At 37.4% G+C, this 17,421-nt stretch overlaps 4 protein-coding genes across 6 annotated transcripts in view; 1 reads left to right on the top strand and 3 right to left on the bottom strand.

Annotated features, from left to right (window-relative positions):
• Positions 1 to 1,431: 1,431 nt before the first annotated feature.
• Positions 1,432 to 3,324, top strand: LOC111792982. Its single transcript, XM_023674668.1, has 4 exons — positions 1,432 to 2,636; positions 2,729 to 2,794; positions 2,884 to 2,957; positions 3,067 to 3,324. The coding sequence occupies exons 1-4, from the start codon at positions 2,244 to 2,246 to the stop codon at positions 3,098 to 3,100; spliced, it is 567 nt and encodes a 188-aa protein (XP_023530436.1). The 5' UTR covers positions 1,432 to 2,243; the 3' UTR covers positions 3,101 to 3,324.
• Positions 3,325 to 5,239: 1,915 nt separating this feature from the next.
• LOC111793132 lies at positions 5,240 to 6,219 on the bottom strand. Its single transcript, XM_023674913.1, has 3 exons — positions 6,102 to 6,219; positions 5,512 to 5,757; positions 5,240 to 5,417 (listed from the first exon to the last, which is right to left on the bottom strand). The coding sequence occupies exons 1-2, from the start codon at positions 6,103 to 6,105 to the stop codon at positions 5,546 to 5,548; spliced, it is 216 nt and encodes a 71-aa protein (XP_023530681.1). The 5' UTR covers positions 6,106 to 6,219; the 3' UTR covers positions 5,240 to 5,417; positions 5,512 to 5,545.
• LOC111793054 (thymocyte nuclear protein 1) lies at positions 5,963 to 6,875 on the bottom strand. The gene is made up of 2 exons (XM_023674796.1): positions 6,118 to 6,875; positions 5,963 to 6,042 (listed from the first exon to the last, which is right to left on the bottom strand). The coding sequence occupies exon 1, from the start codon at positions 6,619 to 6,621 to the stop codon at positions 6,145 to 6,147; it is 477 nt and encodes a 158-aa protein (XP_023530564.1). The 5' UTR covers positions 6,622 to 6,875; the 3' UTR covers positions 5,963 to 6,042; positions 6,118 to 6,144.
• Positions 6,876 to 9,979: 3,104 nt separating this feature from the next.
• LOC111797953 (pre-mRNA-processing protein 40A-like) overlaps positions 9,980 to 17,421 on the bottom strand; it is a 14,639-nt gene continuing 7,197 nt past the window's right edge. For all 3 annotated transcript variants that reach the window (XM_023680887.1, XM_023680885.1, XM_023680895.1), the window contains exons 8-29: positions 17,034 to 17,086; positions 16,875 to 16,932; positions 16,447 to 16,766; positions 15,803 to 15,875; positions 15,622 to 15,714; positions 15,481 to 15,549; positions 15,328 to 15,405; positions 15,079 to 15,165; positions 14,963 to 14,997; positions 14,751 to 14,856; positions 13,584 to 13,664; positions 13,381 to 13,473; positions 13,103 to 13,156; positions 12,906 to 13,022; positions 12,690 to 12,788; positions 12,101 to 12,148; positions 11,922 to 12,014; positions 11,297 to 11,404; positions 11,146 to 11,210; positions 10,920 to 11,022; positions 10,415 to 10,711; positions 9,980 to 10,300 (exon numbers count right to left, since the gene is read on the bottom strand). In XM_023680887.1, the coding sequence (XP_023536655.1) occupies positions 10,163 to 10,300; positions 10,415 to 10,711; positions 10,920 to 11,022; positions 11,146 to 11,210; positions 11,297 to 11,404; positions 11,922 to 12,014; positions 12,101 to 12,148; positions 12,690 to 12,788; positions 12,906 to 13,022; positions 13,103 to 13,156; positions 13,381 to 13,473; positions 13,584 to 13,664; positions 14,751 to 14,856; positions 14,963 to 14,997; positions 15,079 to 15,165; positions 15,328 to 15,405; positions 15,481 to 15,549; positions 15,622 to 15,714; positions 15,803 to 15,875; positions 16,447 to 16,766; positions 16,875 to 16,932; positions 17,034 to 17,086 (2,268 nt within the window). In that variant the 3' untranslated portion in view covers positions 9,980 to 10,162. The remainder of the gene's footprint in view (positions 10,301 to 10,414; positions 10,712 to 10,919; positions 11,023 to 11,145; positions 11,211 to 11,296; positions 11,405 to 11,921; positions 12,015 to 12,100; positions 12,149 to 12,689; positions 12,789 to 12,905; positions 13,023 to 13,102; positions 13,157 to 13,380; positions 13,474 to 13,583; positions 13,665 to 14,750; positions 14,857 to 14,962; positions 14,998 to 15,078; positions 15,166 to 15,327; positions 15,406 to 15,480; positions 15,550 to 15,621; positions 15,715 to 15,802; positions 15,876 to 16,446; positions 16,767 to 16,874; positions 16,933 to 17,033; positions 17,087 to 17,421) is intronic.

The raw sequence follows: 17,421 nt of genomic DNA, 5'->3' as shown, positions 1-17,421 counted from the left end.
GACATCATGAAGCGTGATTGTGCGGTTGAGAATCAGAACAACGAGATGAGATGCACACTCTGATGACGTGTATGGCCAAACAAAAGTGTAACGAGAATTTCATTTATAATGAGATTTGAGTTTCTGTTAAGGCTTGTCATGATCATGTGAAGAACATGACACTGCACGGTGGATTATTATTAAAAATATCAAATTCTAGGTATGACAAAAAGAATGGTGTAACATATGGGCAATGAATGTTGAGGTGTGGAAATTACATTTATTCTTTATTTTATTTTTTATTTAAAAATAAAAAATAAAAAATAAAAAATAAAAAAAAAAACATTGGAATTAGGACCCATGGTTCACAAGTGTGAAATTTTATTAATTTTAAAAGAAATAAAAAAAAAAAAAAAAGAGATTTGGGGGAAAAATAGAAAGAAGAGGGAAATGAGGTTGAAAATCGTGCGCACGTGGGAGCATGTGTGTGAATATTTGGGGAATTCAGATATGAAAAAAAAGCACACGTGCCCACGTGTGTGTGTTAGTCGTTAGAGGCAAAACCACAGCTGAGCGTATTTCTTGAAAAGGGTAGAGACGACGGTGTGTTTTCTTTCATGTTTTAGAGAGAGAGATACACGTGAGATTCTTACGAGCAAACCTAGTCGATGGACCCACTCGGGTTCAAACACAGCTCGATGGTTAAAATATTCTTACGAGCAAACCTAGTCGATGGACCCACTTGGTTGAAACCCAGCTCGGTGGTTAAAATATTATTACGAGCAAACTTAATTGATGGACTTGCTCGATTGAAACACAGCTTAGTGATTAAGACATTTTTACGTTTAGATTGTAGATTCAAATCTACACGCTCGTGTTTGTGATAGCTATATTATAAACCGAACCAAGGTTCTTAAGATATAATTCGATGACATCTGTCCTTCCAGATCCTTCGTATTTTTAGCAATGCCGACCTCTTTATCGGTCAACAAATCTATGAATGAGTTGGTTTTTGGAGATAAGATTGATGTTTAGCATATGGGGTCGTGATAATTTTATTCTACCTACACCATTGATATCTCATTTATATGCCACCACAAACGTCGTTTTCTAGTTATGTCGTTCTCTTTAATTGAACTTGAGCACTTCGACCGACACTGACTCTATGTTTTTGTAGATTTGAACCTCAATTTTAAGGGGTAAATATGTCTTTTTCTTAGTTCAGTATGTCGGGGGAGGTATTCAATTTTCTACTATTTCATCGAAAATATATGTCTTAACTAGTTGAATTATTGGGACGGGTCCTAAAAGAAGGAATTAAATACCTAATTAATTTTATTTGGTTCAAAATACCTAATTAATTAAACTATAAAGTATATTAAGATCATGGGAATTAAGAGCCCAAAACCCTTTCTCACACAAACAAAAACGGCCGCCAAAATTCTGCTCCAAAGCACAAAACTAACGGAAAGAAACCCTAATCGGAACGAGAAATTGTGGATTTCCATCCGAATTTGAACACGAAATCAACGAACAATTAGGCATTTCATTGAGAGATTTTGATTCGGCAATGAGAGAGAATGGAAGAAAGAAGAAGAGCGCAAACAGAAAAGGAATTAAGAGGTGGTGGTGGAGATTTGATTTGTCTCGTACAGTACGCAAAGCCAAATCGTTTCTATTTCTGGACACTAAAACCAAAACAATCGCTTCTCCCGTAGCGTTTTCAGGCGAGTACCGCACGTTTCCAGATATCATTTTTTAACCGAACCAGCTTGATTAGACCAAACAGTGTCACAAACCGAAGAGATAGAGAGAGAGAGAGAGAGAGAGAGAGAGAGAGAGAGAGAGAGGGGAATTGAATGTGTGAATAGATATCCATTTTACTGTAGAAGGAGATATGGACGTGTACCTGGTTTTGGTTTTAAGAGCGTACTAATGCCTCGCTGTCTTGCATGTGAGGAGGTTGTGGCCTTTCTCTCTGTTACGTGCATCATCAACACTATAAACCCACCACACCCCAACTGGCACTTTTTTTTCATTTTGATTCAATTCATTTCACTCCAGGAGAATCCTCAGGACAAACCCTGTTTTTTGTTTTGGGATTTCTGTTCATTAGATTGCTTACTCTCCACTTTGGTTGCTGAAATCTTGTTTGTGGGAATTGGAATCTCATTTTGATTAAGTCTCTGTTTTCTTCTTGAATTGGGTTGTTGCACACAACCTGTTTGATAAAAGTCCTGAGAGAAAAAAGAAGGGTTGGGATTATGGATTTGTTGGGTTCTGAGTGTAGCGGTGGGTGTGAGTCTGGTTGGACTCTGTATTTGGAGCAATCTTTTCTTTCTCATGGCGGCTCTGATCGCATTGTTGGCCGAGAAAGTGGTTTCTGTGATGGATATTGGAGAGCTGAAGCTACTGAAGAACATGAAGTTGAGGAGGATCTTTCTATGGTCTCTGATGCATCTTCTGGCCCTCCACATTTCTTTGAAGATGAGGCTTGCTCTCATGAAGACGATGGGCATTTCTCTCATGCTTCTAAGTCAGTAACACCGGAGAAGAACAAGGGAAAGAAGCAGAAAATTACAGAATATCAATGTCATGATCAGCCATCTTCCTTCCTAGATGACACTGCTAGCTCCCCTGCTCGCAACTTCACTGCTGTAAGTTTCTTGAACAATCTCTTTAAGCTTTGTCTATAATGATTATCCATCAATTGGGTACTCATTAAAAGTTGCTTCCTTCAAATCTTCAGAATAACTTCACCAATCAAGGCTCAATGGAAAGCTTCTTGGGCTTGTCTCAAACCAGTCATTTTGAGGTACTTAGCAGCCTGTTCTTCCCTCCTTCACTAAAAAGAAAGGTCCAATAATCATATTACTTGACATTGTGTTCTTGCTGGTTATACAGGAAAGATCATCATTTACAGAGCATTTTGGGTTCCTTCAATCTTCTCTATCAGGAAATAGATTACAAAAGAACCAGTTGAGTTATTTGCTTGTGTTCTTGGCAATTCATGATTAATGAATCACTGGGTTTGATTTGAGTATTGGAATTTATGAACTGAACGTGTCCAATCTGCTTCTTTCACAGGTGGTTTGAAGGGAAAGGAATAGGAATGAGATGAGCAAATGTAGAGGGAAATGGATCTCTGAAGAGATGGGTTTTGTTTCCCTTTCTCTTCTTTTCATCTTCTTTTTATTTCCTTTTTGTGACTGTCAATGCAATGGGAAACAACATTAGAGCAAAAAAGTTGAGTTTCTAAGAACATCATGAACAGTGTGTCTGATTTATTTGCTCAACTCTTTCAACAATGACTACTTCCACAGCCATCCCTATCCAATTTGACCTTGCCTCATCTTGCCTAACTTGAACACAATTATTGCTCTTTTTTTGGAGGAGAAAGGAATGAACATGATTGGCTGACAGAGAAAATTCAATTATTACTTTAAGGTCACGTATTCGATACACAACTGTAATGGGTTCTCATGGGTTCTCATGGGTTCTCAGTAGTTTGCGGTTGTAAGGCGAAGATCTATCGAAGAAGTCGAGATTTGTTTCATTTTAAACTTACTATTAGCTCATTTCTTTGTTGAAGTTCATTGTAGCTCGAAAATTGAGAGGCAAAATCTCTTTAAACATTGGAGGTGTAGGGACATTTTCTTTGTTTAAAATTGAAATATTGTTAGTGTGATACTAGAAACATGAATTAACCACGACACATCCGAACGAGAGCAATTTACTACTCACACCAATGTAATAAGGTGCACCTTACTTTTCAATGAGTCAATTATAGAAACTTCATAAGTAAATAAATGTGCTATACTTGAAGCGTTGAGTGACCTCTTGAAGTGAGTGATAACAAAGTAATTTAGAAAGACTCGAACCTAGCCATGTCATGCAGGAAAATATTGGGACCATCGAGTACTAAATCCTATAGGTCCAATTGTGTGAAGGAGCTCACAAAGTTGAGGATGGGTACAAAAAGGTAGGTTGAAAATGGTGGGTTACTCTCGTAACAGAGGAGCCAGAGGGAATGGAAACCAGCAGAGCAGCAAATGGGCAAAAGTCAATAGGAAACAAAACAAATCAGATTAATTTAATTTAATTCGAGTGTGCTCTGAATATTCCTCAGGTCCTCACTCTATTTTTTCTCCACAAATCAGCACAAAATGACAAACACCCACAAAACTTTCATCCAAGTAATAATATGCCTAAAAGTTTTAGATTTGATTAGGTGGGATTTTATCAAATCCACAAACAATACTCAAAACCTAAATTTTGGTTCTTAAAAAAACACAACAAAACAACATCCTTCAATATGTATCTAACAAATGTTGGACTTATAACTATGAACACATATTTATTGTGCTAACGAGTATCTGAAACGTGACAGATACGAACACGTTATTCGTTAGCTAAGCATGTTACGATAAAGATATCTATTAAATTAAAATTTTAAAGAAATTTTAAAAATTCCTTTCTGATTTGTTTAATTGGATTCAACAGACAGAAAAATGGTCTGATTTGTTCTTTAAAAAGACTGCAAAATACTGAATAAACAAATAGCAAATTGGGAATTTTGGATATCAAAACTCTAATGCTGCCCACATGCCCTCTCAAGTTATTTTATTGCAGATTGATCCTTCCCTTCCATGTAGAGAGAGAAACCAAATGAATTATTTGCATAAATAAATAAATAAATAAATAAAATAAAAATAAAAATAAAAATAAAAATAAAAATAAAAGAAAGTGGTTTTGCCTCACTGAATTCCATCAAATTGGGTAGAAGTGGATTTAAGAGGTATGGGAAAACCAGTCCCTGCCTTCCCAACCACAGCCAACACAAAACCCGTAAATTCCTTTTCTAAATTTATTATTATTATTATTTTGCTTCTTTAACTTGAATGTTCCCATTTCTTGTGACAAAGGCTATTTGGATTTTTCAAGCTTTGAATTAATTAAGATATCTAGAAGCTTGTCTTCCACCTTAGTTTATGATGAATTTGTACAACTATTTGGGCCCGGGCCCAATATTTAAGCAAATACAGGCCCAATTAGATCGGGCTTTATTTCCTTGCTGGACTCTTTAAGTCAGGCCCAAAAGGCCCAACTTCCGAGTCAAAGCCTACCTAATTAAATTATGTTTGTTTAGTTTTTAAAAAAAAAAAAAAAAAACCCAATAAAGTTGAAAACACATGGAAATCAGGCAACTGTTCTGTTTCAAAATCAAAAGATTCGAAATCTTCTATCTCGAGGAGTTGAAATGAATTGCAAGCAGTAGAAATCTAATAAGGAAGATCGAGATGGCGATTGAGATTTGTTGAGGATAATGAAGAAGAAACTCAGAATCGGAGCTATTCATGATTACCTGTTTGGTATCGGAGCTATTTATCCGAGACGGTTCCATATCTGAATCTGTATGAGAAACTCAGAATCGGTAGCTACACGATCAAACCGAAACAAAATCATCACAAACCAGAACATTCCGCGAAGATTACAGGGGAAAATAACGAGCGAGAGAGAGCGATTATAAACCTGAGAGTCGATAAGCGCAGAGATCACAACGAGACTAAGGAACTGTACGATCGCCAGGACGATCGGCGACCTTCAAGGTCTTATCAATCAACAATCGAGCTTTTCGGCTACGGATTTCAATCTTGACGCTCGCGCTCTTGTCCATTTTTATGTATGGCTTCTTCGATTTCTTCGACTTCCTCAGTGCCTTCACCTTGGATTTTATGGATTCCACCAAATTGCCGAGCTGATTCGCCATTGAATCCGCTGAAATCTCCAAATGGAAGAATCGAAACAGGAATTTTGCAGAATTAGGGTTTCAAAGAAGGGAAGAAGAAGAAGAAGATGAAGGGGAATTGTGTTGAAAGAGGTGTGAGATTGAATGGCTTCGGAGTCTTGGACTCTGTCAGTGGCGAAGAGCTTCCATATATATAGAAGAAAGACGTACGCATGTAGTGCGCCATTTTATGAATGTAAACAAGTGACCTTTGGCTTCTTATATCAAAGCCCCTCAAAATTCTTCAACATTCCAACCAGAAATCCGTAGCCATTCCATTTTAATTCACAAAACACCATGTTAAATCAAAAGAGGGTCAACAAAATTCACTTACGCATATTCACAAACACCTTGCGTGCAGCATTCAAATTCAAGCTCTATTCCTCACTCCCATGGCGGCAATCTGTTCCATCCCCTTCAAATCCGCCTCCCAATTCGCAGATCTTCTCCCAAATCTCCTTCGCTACCGGCACAACAGACAGTCTCGGTTGCCGAAACAGCGCGAAATCCTTCATCCCTTCGATCCCCTTCTTCATCTCTTTCAAATCCACCGGTTCTCTCATTTCCCCGACAGCCTCGACGTCGACGACAGCGTCGCCGCCATCGCCCTCCGAATACCACTCCCGTGCGACGGAAACCACGCCAACGATGCGGCGGGCCTTGGCGCCGGAGTGGTAGAAGAAACAGAGGTCGCCGAGTTTCATGGACTTGAGATGCTTCTGCGCTTGCTTGTTCTTGACGCCGTCCCACTTTGTTCGGCCGCCGTTCGCGGCTTGGTCGGCCCACGACCACTCCGCTGGTTCCGTCTTCAGAAGCCAGAACTGTTTTTTGTCTCCGACGGCCGCGCCAGCCATTGTCTTCGATGAACGGGCTGCGGTTGTGGTGGTTTGGTACGAGGGAGAGGGAGAAGAGAAAGTGAAGTCGGTGATTTTCCCGGCGGGAAAATTGCGCTTACATTGGCGCCTATTTCTGTGGCTCTCGTTAATTTATGAAGACGTTATTTAATTGCGAAACTGCCATAAATATAAAATTATAAAAGAAAAATTATAAATATAAATAATGTTTCTTTCCAATTTTTGTAATTACCTCAATAATTAAAAGAAAAACATAAATGAGAGGCACTCATTTGAAATGTCAAAAAAGCCCTTTTTATTTTTTCATCAATTAAAATTTTATGATTTTTCAATGAAAAACAATTTTATCAATAANAAAAAAAAAAAAAAAAAAAAAACGTATTTTTTTTTTAACACACGGACGTGTTGACATGGAATACACAATATGATATCATGACTCGAAAGAAGTAACTAAATTTAAGTTTAGTATATCGAGTTTAATCAACCCGAACATAGCTCAATTGGTTAATAATATACATTTGACCAAAAAGTCAAAGATTCGAAGAATGAGGTGCAAATAATCTTCATGGTCTCTGCTTATCTGTGTAGATATAATCAGCATGGGCTGCAAGAGTTTTCCTNGAAAAAAAAAAAAAAAAAAAAAAAAAAAAAAAAAAAAAAAAAAAAAAAAAAAAAAAAAAAAAAAAAAAAAAACTCAATATTTACTACTTTTAAACGGGCATTATATTAGTTATAGAAAGTTTTGATAAATTCACGTACCTCGTCTCGAGTAGTCCCTGGAGACGTGTTTGTAGAGCCGGGAATGGACCGAGCGAAAACGGCGGTCGTCAAGGAGAATAAAAAGAAGAAAAGGAAGAGAAACGTGAAGATGGAGTTTAAAAGCTTTGAAGCCATTGAGAGAGATGGGGAAGAGGAGGGACTGTGGAGATGAATATAAAGACATTGTGAGGGGCATTTTCGGAACTTCATGGCAAATGTGCCATCATGAATTTTAGTAACATAAAATATCAACAATTCTTTTTTTTTTTTTCTAATTATATGATTCATTATTAACTTTTAAAGAATATTTATATTTAATACGGAGAAATTAAAATAATATTTTTGTATAAAGGTTAATATAAATTTATAGAAGGAAATAATTAGGACGGTTTAAAAGCAAATATACGACGCATTTGTCAACGGCTATTCTCGTGAGAAAAGTGTCGGGCCATACTTGGTTGTACAAGTTCACATGCTACAATCGATGTGTCGTCCCAATCTTGTCTATTCTAGGTTTTTGGTTTTTTCTTTTTTAAGGGCTGTTTTACATAATTAGGGCTATGTCTCTCACCCACAAATTATTATCATTACTATAATTATTTCCATTGGAGGAAACATGGGGTTTTTAAGCATATATTTGATTAATTAAATTTGCTTTGATTTATTAATTTAACATAAATTTGATAAATGTGTAAAATATATATATATATTGAAAAGTTAAATTATTTTCCAAAATTTGATTTAAATTAGTTCGAGATTTTAATATATGGTTTAGAAAATATTTGATTAATATATTATTCTTATTTTTGGTGGGGAGGGAGTATATTAAATAACAAGGTGCATTAAATGTGGGAAACAAAACTAAGAAAGCATAATGATAATGATGACAATTAGGCATGCCTCTTGTAGGCATCCAAAAATTGCTAAACATAATGGGAGGCTTCAATGATATGCTTATATGGGTAGGTCCTCAAATATGATTTCGATTTCCCTAATAATGCTAAAAGTCGGTCAGCTTTGGAGGCCAAGCCACCCGTCTTTAAAATAAGGTAAACATTGACTTAATTGATTGAACTATGTTTATGTCAAAAAGAACTTTATTATTAGCTAATTTACTCATATGGTTGATTATCGAGAAGAATCAACTTGAACAGATATATATTGACTTATGAACCTAACTATACATAAATTGTCGGAAAGAGTCGTGCTACTTTATTATCTCTCTATTAGCTGAAATTCGCCGAATGGGATAATTCCTAATTTTCAAGACATTTAAAAAATAAATAAATAAGACTTTCTAAAGTAACATTCTGACTATTCAATCAACAGTCAGGTCAAAAATTTCAAGGATTCATGTTTCTTGATAAAACATATGAGAGAGAAGGCTATGGAGCAATAGTTCTATTGTTCTTATGACAATATAATGTGGGCAAAGAAGAGAGAAAAAGTGGAAGCAATAAGAGACACCAAGGGAGAGATGAAAGGAGAATCATATATGGTCAACTCTCTATGATATTTGCCTCTTTATCAATGTTCAAAAGTCAGCTGTTCATACTTCATCCATCCTTTTCCCCCCTTGATCTTCACGGGCTTCTCTTCTTTTTCACATAATAGTTGCAACACAAGATTTGGTGGCCAACCGTTCTAAAAGATCGAGAGGTTTAGTTCTATTTTTTTTTAAGTTTGACGTGTGGAGTGGAGGATTCAAACCTCTGACCTCTTCGTTTAAGATATATAACCTACAGTTAGCTATACTTGGGTTGGCTAGAAAAAAAGACCAGAGCATGTGTTCTTTGTAATGCAACCAATGGTGCTGCTAGAATTACTAGGACTCTTTTTGGGTACAGCCACAAATAGTTTTACTCAACTAAGGAGATCTGAAGAGGAAATTCAAGATTGAAAGAATAGGTCAAGTATAATTCTCTGTAGACACTCGATCAACTATGTTTGTGAGAAAGGGTAGAGCCGAGAAGAAAGGAAGGAAACAAGTCTCTGTAAACACCCGACCAACTATGCTTGTGGTGAGCAAGGGTAGAGCCGAGAAGAAAGGAGCGAAGCAAACCGACCAACTATGTTTGTGGTGAGCAAGGGTAGAGCTGAGAAGAAAGGAGGGTAGCAACCCGACAACCTATGTTTGGGGTGAGCAAGGGAAGAGCCGAGAAGAAAGGAGGGAAGCAACCTGACAACCTATAGTTTGTGGTGAGAAAGGGTAGAGCCAAGAAGAGAGAAGCAACCCGACCAACTATGGTTTGTGGTGAGCAAGGGTAGAGCCAAGAAGAGAGGAGGGAAGCAACCCGACCAACTATGGTTTGTGGTGAGCAAGGGTAGAGCCAAGAAGAGAAGAGGGAAGCAACCCGACCAACTATAGTTTGTGGTGAGCAAGGGTAGAGCCGAGAAGAAAGGAAGGAAGCAACCCGACCAACTATGTTCGTGGTGAGCAAGGGTAGAGCTGAGAGGAAAGGAGGGAAGCAACTCGACCATGTTTGTGGTGAGCAAGGGCAGACAATAAAGGACGGAAGCAATTTTCTTCTTAAGTTCGTCTAAAGTGTACCACATCCTGCTCTAGTCCCCAACTTCAAAGTTATAGCTTTCTCTTCAATTCAATACAAAGGGTCTACTATCTTAAAATGAAAATCCAGGCATAAAAATACGTTTGTGACCAACAGAGACAGCTTATTGACAATAAATTAGTGTATACACAAAGCCAAAAAAGGATTTAAACATCATCAAATATTTTAGGTTAATAAAAATCCCACTAATAGTTAATATAGGAGTAAAAAAACTACCTACTTGCCCCGTCGTCACCACATTCCCCGTCTTCAAGCTCCTCGTGATCAAAATTCTTAGACGAGCCATTTCGATGTTCTCTCTTGTGCCTTCTATGTCTGCTTTCACCATCCGAGTCATGAGCAGATGCATGCTATAAAATCAAATGCGAGGCCACGACACGACGAATAAGGGGGCATAGAATTAAACGACATTGGTATTTAGAGAGAAATAAGTATACTGTGATGGGAAAGAAAAAGGAACGTACCCGCCTAGATTTCTTCCGGTCTTTATGCGATTGGGATTTCTTCGATCGATCATGACCTGCTTCATCTTCGTCTGAATATTCCTCATCGCTATACCGTCTCTTTCTTTGTTTCTTACTACGTTCTTTCTCCAGTCTCCTGTTCTCTTTCGACTCAAGGGTATCCGAACCATCAGCATTTTCATTGTCTACTCCATCTTTCTTCGAGTTCTCCTCTTTTTCCCTTTCCTTTTCTCTTTCGCTTTTTCTGTGTTTTTCCTTCCTTCTATCTCTTTCCTCTTTGTCTTTTTCCTTTCTCGCCTATCAAATTGGCGAAAAGAAATTCATAAGATCGACATTATATTAAATGCTATCATGCATATAGGCACAGCGAAAAGTCGAGTGTTGATGGTCCATTTCACACGCCCAAGGATAAAACATATCAAGCATAACCATGAAGTTCTGGGAAAATTATCATATACTTCCACTGCTTATATTTTCAATAACTAATAGACAACAAAATTCATACCTTTTCCTCCTTTCGCTTAGTGTCGTTTTCTTTTGCATGTTCTTTCAGTTGTGCAATGTACTCCTCAAATATTTCCTTACAGAAGCTCTCGTCCTCGATCGAACTAAAAAAAATTAAATTCAATCACAAGTCGTCCTCCTTTCGCTTAGTGTTGTTTTTGTTTGAGAGGTCTAAGCTTTAAAACAAACTATATGATATGAAATAACATGTTGACAACAAGGAATACCTGTACTCTTGGCTTCCTTCAAAAAGGGGTTTGCTGTCTTCCCAATTTGAATATACAGATATTTCCTACAACAATGCAAAAAAAAAGACCAACTCATTTACTCGGTTAATCTTATGTAACTAAGATACAAACTGGCATTGAAGTGACAAACCTTAAATGAACATAAAAGACTAAAAAAATCATCTCCGAGACGTTTACGCTTCTTAGCTTCTTTCTCCTCCTTCTCCCTGGCCCGTTCGAGCAATTCATCAAAAATTAGCTGCAAACCAAGTCCATGCATGATTAAAAGGGGAGCACATGAGAAAGAACATGTGAACGATATAGAAAGTATTTCAAGTCAGCAATTTTTATCGAGAATAAGACGAGGGTATCTAATACAAAGAATTTATCACGTAAACAATTAAATACAAGTTATATGAGCATCGAGGCCTCTTCTAATTTTCAGCAAATGCATCTCTAATTCAATACGAAGACAGGCTAGATTATAGATACTAGATATCCAACATGTATCACCGTATTACAAACAACCATTCATAGAAAGAGAAGGCTCCACCAGCCACCTGTATGACAATGATAACAGATAGCCTTACAAGATCAGAATCCCAACCTGAGACACCTAAGACCATCACTAAAGAAGGTCAATCACTTATTCAACCAAACAAGCTACGTGAAAAGCACTCAAGACTATCACTCAGACCACATTCATAAAAAGGCTAGATCTTTTGTAGGTTGCTAGACTCCATCAAGAACAAGGAAGAGTAGGCCTGAAAAAGTACCTTTAAGTTGCTGTCTGATATTGGAGGATTGCTGATATCTTTTGAAATGGCAGCTTTAAAGTCGTCAAGTGTCCATGACAATGACATTGCAATCTGATGGTCCCAAGAGATTGAGATTAGGCATACAAGCTACCAGTGATGGACAAGGAAAAAAAAGAGCTTATGCAGACCGACAATACCTTTCTCAGCTTCAAAGCATCTTTTATTCTCGTTTTATCATCACGATACTGCAAAAATACCGGCCCCAAAAAGAAATATCAAATCAGCCTCAATAGAACAGCATTTCATCAATGCGAAAGTGGAGGCAGGAAAGTTATATCACGAGTACAGTGACGCGGAAAGACTTGCAATAACCACAAAAGTAAAATAATCAGAAAAGTATAGAGATGTATCTAGACATGGGATCGACGATAATACAGCTTGAAATAGAAATTAGTACAGGGAGATTTCATGAGGAAAACACTCTACTTTACAAGATCAGTAATGGAACATAGCATTTCAAATATAAGGATAATTGTAATTCTAACTTTCAAACGACTTAGTCAGGAACCAAAGAATTGAGATGAAAGATAAGAATGTATAATAACTCCCTTCAAGGTATTTGGACACACCCCTTGTGAGTACACTCGAGACTAACTTTCAACAAATTAACTACTCCTATCACAATCACCTTAACCAAATCAATATAAGCGTCAAGAAATCACAACATTTTTAATGAGAATGTCTGTCAGGTACTCAAGAAGAGATCAAGAGATATAGAGGATTAACTTGTTTTTGGATCTCGTCAGCAACATCTTCAAACAAATTCTTTGGAGTTGAACCAGATGTATTTGCAGCAACTGCCAAATATGCAGGCAACTCTTTAACCTGAGGAGACGAAGAGGGAAGTGGTGAGAGGTGCATATCTTCAGCAGACAGAATCAAGATATCGTGGAGCAAGGAACACAATTAAGAAATGGAATAATGAAAATGTCGACTGCCGACCTTCATGCAGTAGTCACGCCAATGAATTTTAGGTGTAAGAATCCCCGCAGCAATGTGTTCTTCCATCATCTTGCGGAACTCATCACGGTTTTTACGTTCTGCTTTTCTCAGTTCTTCCTGTTGTTCACAAAATTTCAGAAAAAATACCTTATTTGAAGGAAAAGAAAAATATAAAACAAGATAGCAAACAGACGTACCTTCTGTATTTTTCTCTGCTCCTCCTCTTCCTTCTCTAAATCACGTAGGTATTCCTGTAATATACTTCCATTAGAGCTCTGCTCACAATATAAAACGGGAAAAGTACAATATAATGTTTTTGTCTTCTCTTAAGGGTGAGGAATCCCACTTTCCCAAGGCCTTTAGATTGTTCCTCCTTTTCTCATTAAAATAACGAGTTTGTTTCTCATTAAAAAAACAAGAAATAAATAAACAAACAAACAAGCATTAGTACAATTATTAGAATGCAAAAAGTTACCTGGAAAATTTCCAAGCGATCAATTTTTTCAAGGCGTGCACATCTTTCATCAACCACTAAGCGGTCTTGTACTTTACGCCACTGGCTACTAGCCTTAAAGGAATACCATAGCATAACACTTCAATTGAGTTTGTACAACAAAGTAGTACAATAATAAATTATAGATTGTTAGACGGTGCAAAAAAAAAAAGCTAAAAGAGTACCTTAATGAAGTCACAAGATTCCAAAAATGTTCTATATTCCAGAATGTGACGACTACGCTCCTCCTGTGCTTTTGCACGCTCCTATTCAACAACAATCATCATATTAATGAAAATGAAAATTTGTTGATTAAAAAAGAGGGGGAGAGAGAGGGAGACGTTGTCCACAACACAGCTTTTGTTCATCAACTCAACCGAGAAATTAGGTTTACTAAAAATCTGCTTAACACATGCCAACATGCATGTCAACATTGTTTTAGGAGCTAAGTAACAGGAAAAGTGTGAGATCCCATATCGATTGGAGAAGGAAACGAAACATTTCCTTATGGAGGTATGAAACTTCTCCCTAGCAGAAGCGTTTTAAAACCGTGAGACTGACAGCGATATGTTACTGGTCAAAGTGGATAATATCTGCTAGCGGTGGGGATGGGTTATTACAAATGGAATCAGAGCTAGACACCGAGCGATGTGCCAACAAGGACGCCGGGCCCCCAAGGGGGTGGATTGTGAGATCCCATATTGGTTGGAGAGGGAAACGAAGCATTCATAATAAGGGTGTGGAAACCTTTCCCTAGCATACGCATTTTAAAACCGTGAGGCTGTCGGCGATACATTACGGGCCAAAGTGGACAAGATCTGCTAGTGGTGGGCTTGGGCTGTTACAAAAAGAGGCTCCTAGCTAGTGGTAGCTTGTCTCGCCTTTCAAATGGGGTGCAAACAGTTGAATTTTCTATTCAATCGCACACTTAAATTGTGCTGAAATAAACACTTAATTGACACCAAATTATGTTAGGCTTCTAGCTAAGTGGTTAGTGCTAAATACGAGCAGCAACACTGGATGATGTACCAAACATATTCAAGCAATTGAAAGTTAATCAATCCAATCACCATTTTGGAATGAATTTTACTCAAGATCTTTATACAGCTACATGCTTGTGCAAATTGACGAATTTAATCCATTTCTATTTCTTCAACAAGTTTTTCTATTGAAAGAAGAAAACCGTACTTTCATAGAGAAAATTAAATGATATTCAACGGGCATACAAAAAGCCAGGCCACAACAAATGGGGCCAAAATAAATAGAGGCAAAGCTGACCAATGGACTTATCCATAGAAGGAAAAACGTGGTAGAAAAGGTAGAAAGTGGGAGGCAGGCATACAGATGCATACCTTATTCTTGAGTTCCTCCAAGTAGCCGTCAAAGAGATCACGTCGGTCCCTATCTCTTTCAATTGCTAGGAAGCGTTCATCATTTTCAAATATTGATTCGGCTTTGCTGTTCATTAAAATTTTCATAAGCCAACACAAATCACAAGGAAAACAAACGACCCATGATAACAAAGCTGAAAATAAAAAAGGAACATAAATGGTAGAAGACCAACCTCCATCTCATAGATGAAGTCACCTCTGTTGACTCCTGCATGGAATCATAGATAGGTAAGAGATAAGAAAATTGTGCATGAATAGGGTCAAACAAGCTTCGAGAGGAGAAACATACTTCCAGCATCTTTCTGAATTCTTCCCGCGCTTTTTTCTGTTTAATTCGTCTTTCCTCCACTTCCTGTTTTTTTCTTTGACCGAGGAACTGTGACATACAACAAAGCACAGATTACTTCCTAAACAATCACTACCAGCATCACGGGAGAATCTTTCAGAAATTTCACAGCATTACAAGATTATCTGATTAAATAGACAAAACCTAGTAAAAAAGACGGGACTAGCGTGAAATAGTCGACCCATGCCATACCTCGTTGAAAGCGTGCTTCCGTTCTCCAAGTGTTTTCAGAGCACCATATCGTTTGTCATTAATTATAATTCTCATGGCCTGACATATTAAAATAAAAATTATAGATGGGGGCTTAAATACCAGCAGAAACTAGGACACATTTAGTTCAATTACCCGATCCCACGTCCAGTCAGAGCCAACATTGGCAGACTCCAGGAGAGCTTTAAATGCATTTTTTGCTTCCTACATAAAAGATAAGTAATCAAAAAGACATACAGTGGAAAAAAGACAACATAGGTTAGGAAGAATCGTTACCTGCTTATTTGGATACGCAGAGGTGTCCTGATCAATAGCCCTCTCTTCCATTGTAAATTCAACTTTCTCCTCCGATATATCTTTCTTCGTTTCCTTAATAATGATAAAGAACAATTAATAATGGGTGGGAAAAAAGAAATAAATCCAATCATAATAAGAACTAAAAAGAAAGAAGTGCTACCTCAAGATCTTGGGCAGAAACGCCATCTATCAAACTATCAGTATCCTGAGCAGAAGACTGGTTCAAATCATTCCTGCATAATGTATACATTAATAAATCTTCATTTGCATAGAAAGTAAAAAAAATTCAATAGAAAGGTCCAATCAAGCTAATATTGCATAGTTTATTGTTTATGTTCTTTTTTTTCCATAACAATGTTGATGGTGTTGATGGTATCTTTTAGGTATGCCCAAGTATTTGAAGTTGGATTCTTTCATAATTTTTTATCTTCCAAACAACTAAAAAATCAACTATCGTGTAACTCACTTTTACGACACTCATTCATTGTGGCTCACTACCTGGAAGATTTTTATCATGGCCTTTTGTAAGTTTCCCTTCAGCCCTCTAATTCCATGCTTCATTCAATTTTTGTACATCCTACTACTATAAAGAAATACATGCATCTTACTATTTTCTTTAAAAGCACTTTTCAAAAGCTTCATGGTGTATGGTTAGTTAAAAATACTATAAAGTGTTAACAAAAGAAGCACTTTAAGCGTTCGTAGGAGAAAATGCTGCAAACAGAGACACTGCCCTCAAAAGTCACCCCAAACTCACCCTACATACCAACCAAAACAAGTGTTCAGTTATATAACTGCCAATACCTGGGTTCTACAGTAGTATCCTCCACAGCACCAGCAGCACTGTCATTCTCTGAGATAGCGCAACTAGAAGGAATGATATTGACGGGTGACTGAACTCCATTTGTTTCTACACTTGAAACAGCAGCAGGAGAGGTGTCCTTGTCATTTTGTAAATCGACAGCTGCTACTGACGATGTGCTAGATGCTAGTCCTTTGGCAGTTGACGTTGTATCAGCAGTAGTAGAAGGTGCTTCCAGGGAAGAAACAGAAGGGAGTTCGAGATGAACAGGTTCCTTCTCTGTTCCTAGCGTAGATGCCTTCTCTGCTCTCTCTCGAGCCAACTTCACGTATTCAATACACCAAAACGAATGGGAAACAATTAATTAAACCGGAAGATTAAAAGTTGAAAAGCTACAAGTATGTTTAGTCAAGAAAGATGTTAAATGAACCTTCAGTTCCTCAGGAATCACCCACTTAGATTCCTTGGTGACCTTGTTATAATAATATCTGTACCACATTCACATATTAAATAAGGTTAATGATTCAAATATTCATTCAAGAAGCAAAAGCCTTGCCGTCAACTAGATTTGTTGAATTAGATTGTTTACTTCCTTCCTTCAGGACTTGTGAACTCCTTCCAGTTGGTTGATGCGTCTGCCCTCTGTCACAAAAATGAGAGTGTAGGTCAAGATATTCACCCACATAATAAAAGTTGAGGAAGGAAGTAATATTTGAAAAAAGCACCGTAAAAACTGAATGGGATTCAGCAAAAGAAAGTCATAAATTAGTAGGGGCCAAAACTACAGTAAGCCCAAACATCATCTAAGTCACTAGATTTATCTTCAAAAAAAAATAATAATAATTTCTAACTACCCAAATCTACCAAAACTAAATCCTTGACGGTATTTCACCAGAGAACTCTATCCGTTCCCTTAAAACTCTGTATAGTGTAACTAGAATAAAGCCTTCGTAGCTGGTATGCACGAAGCAGAAATG

Source organism: Cucurbita pepo, chromosome LG01 (assembly GCF_002806865.2).
Source record: "Cucurbita pepo subsp. pepo cultivar mu-cu-16 chromosome LG01, ASM280686v2, whole genome shotgun sequence".
NCBI lineage: Eukaryota > Viridiplantae > Streptophyta > Magnoliopsida > Cucurbitales > Cucurbitaceae > Cucurbita > Cucurbita pepo.
Note: the sequence above shows the minus strand (reverse complement) of the source record. Positions and strands in the feature narration are given on the sequence as shown.

Excerpts from the sequence above, each read along its gene's own strand:
- LOC111792982 (XM_023674668.1), top strand. The coding sequence starts at position 2,244 with ATGGATTTGTTGGGTTCTGAGTGTAGCGGTGGGTGTGAGTCTGGTTGG. Across the intron at positions 2,795-2,883 it reads CTCAAACCAGTCATTTTGAG|GAAAGATCATCATTTACAGA; the intron begins GTACTTAGCAGC and ends CTGGTTATACAG. Across the intron at positions 2,958-3,066 it reads AATAGATTACAAAAGAACCA|GTGGTTTGAAGGGAAAGGAA; the intron begins GTTGAGTTATTT and ends CTTCTTTCACAG.
- LOC111793054 (XM_023674796.1), bottom strand. The coding sequence starts at position 6,621 with ATGGCTGGCGCGGCCGTCGGAGACAAAAAACAGTTCTGGCTTCTGAAG.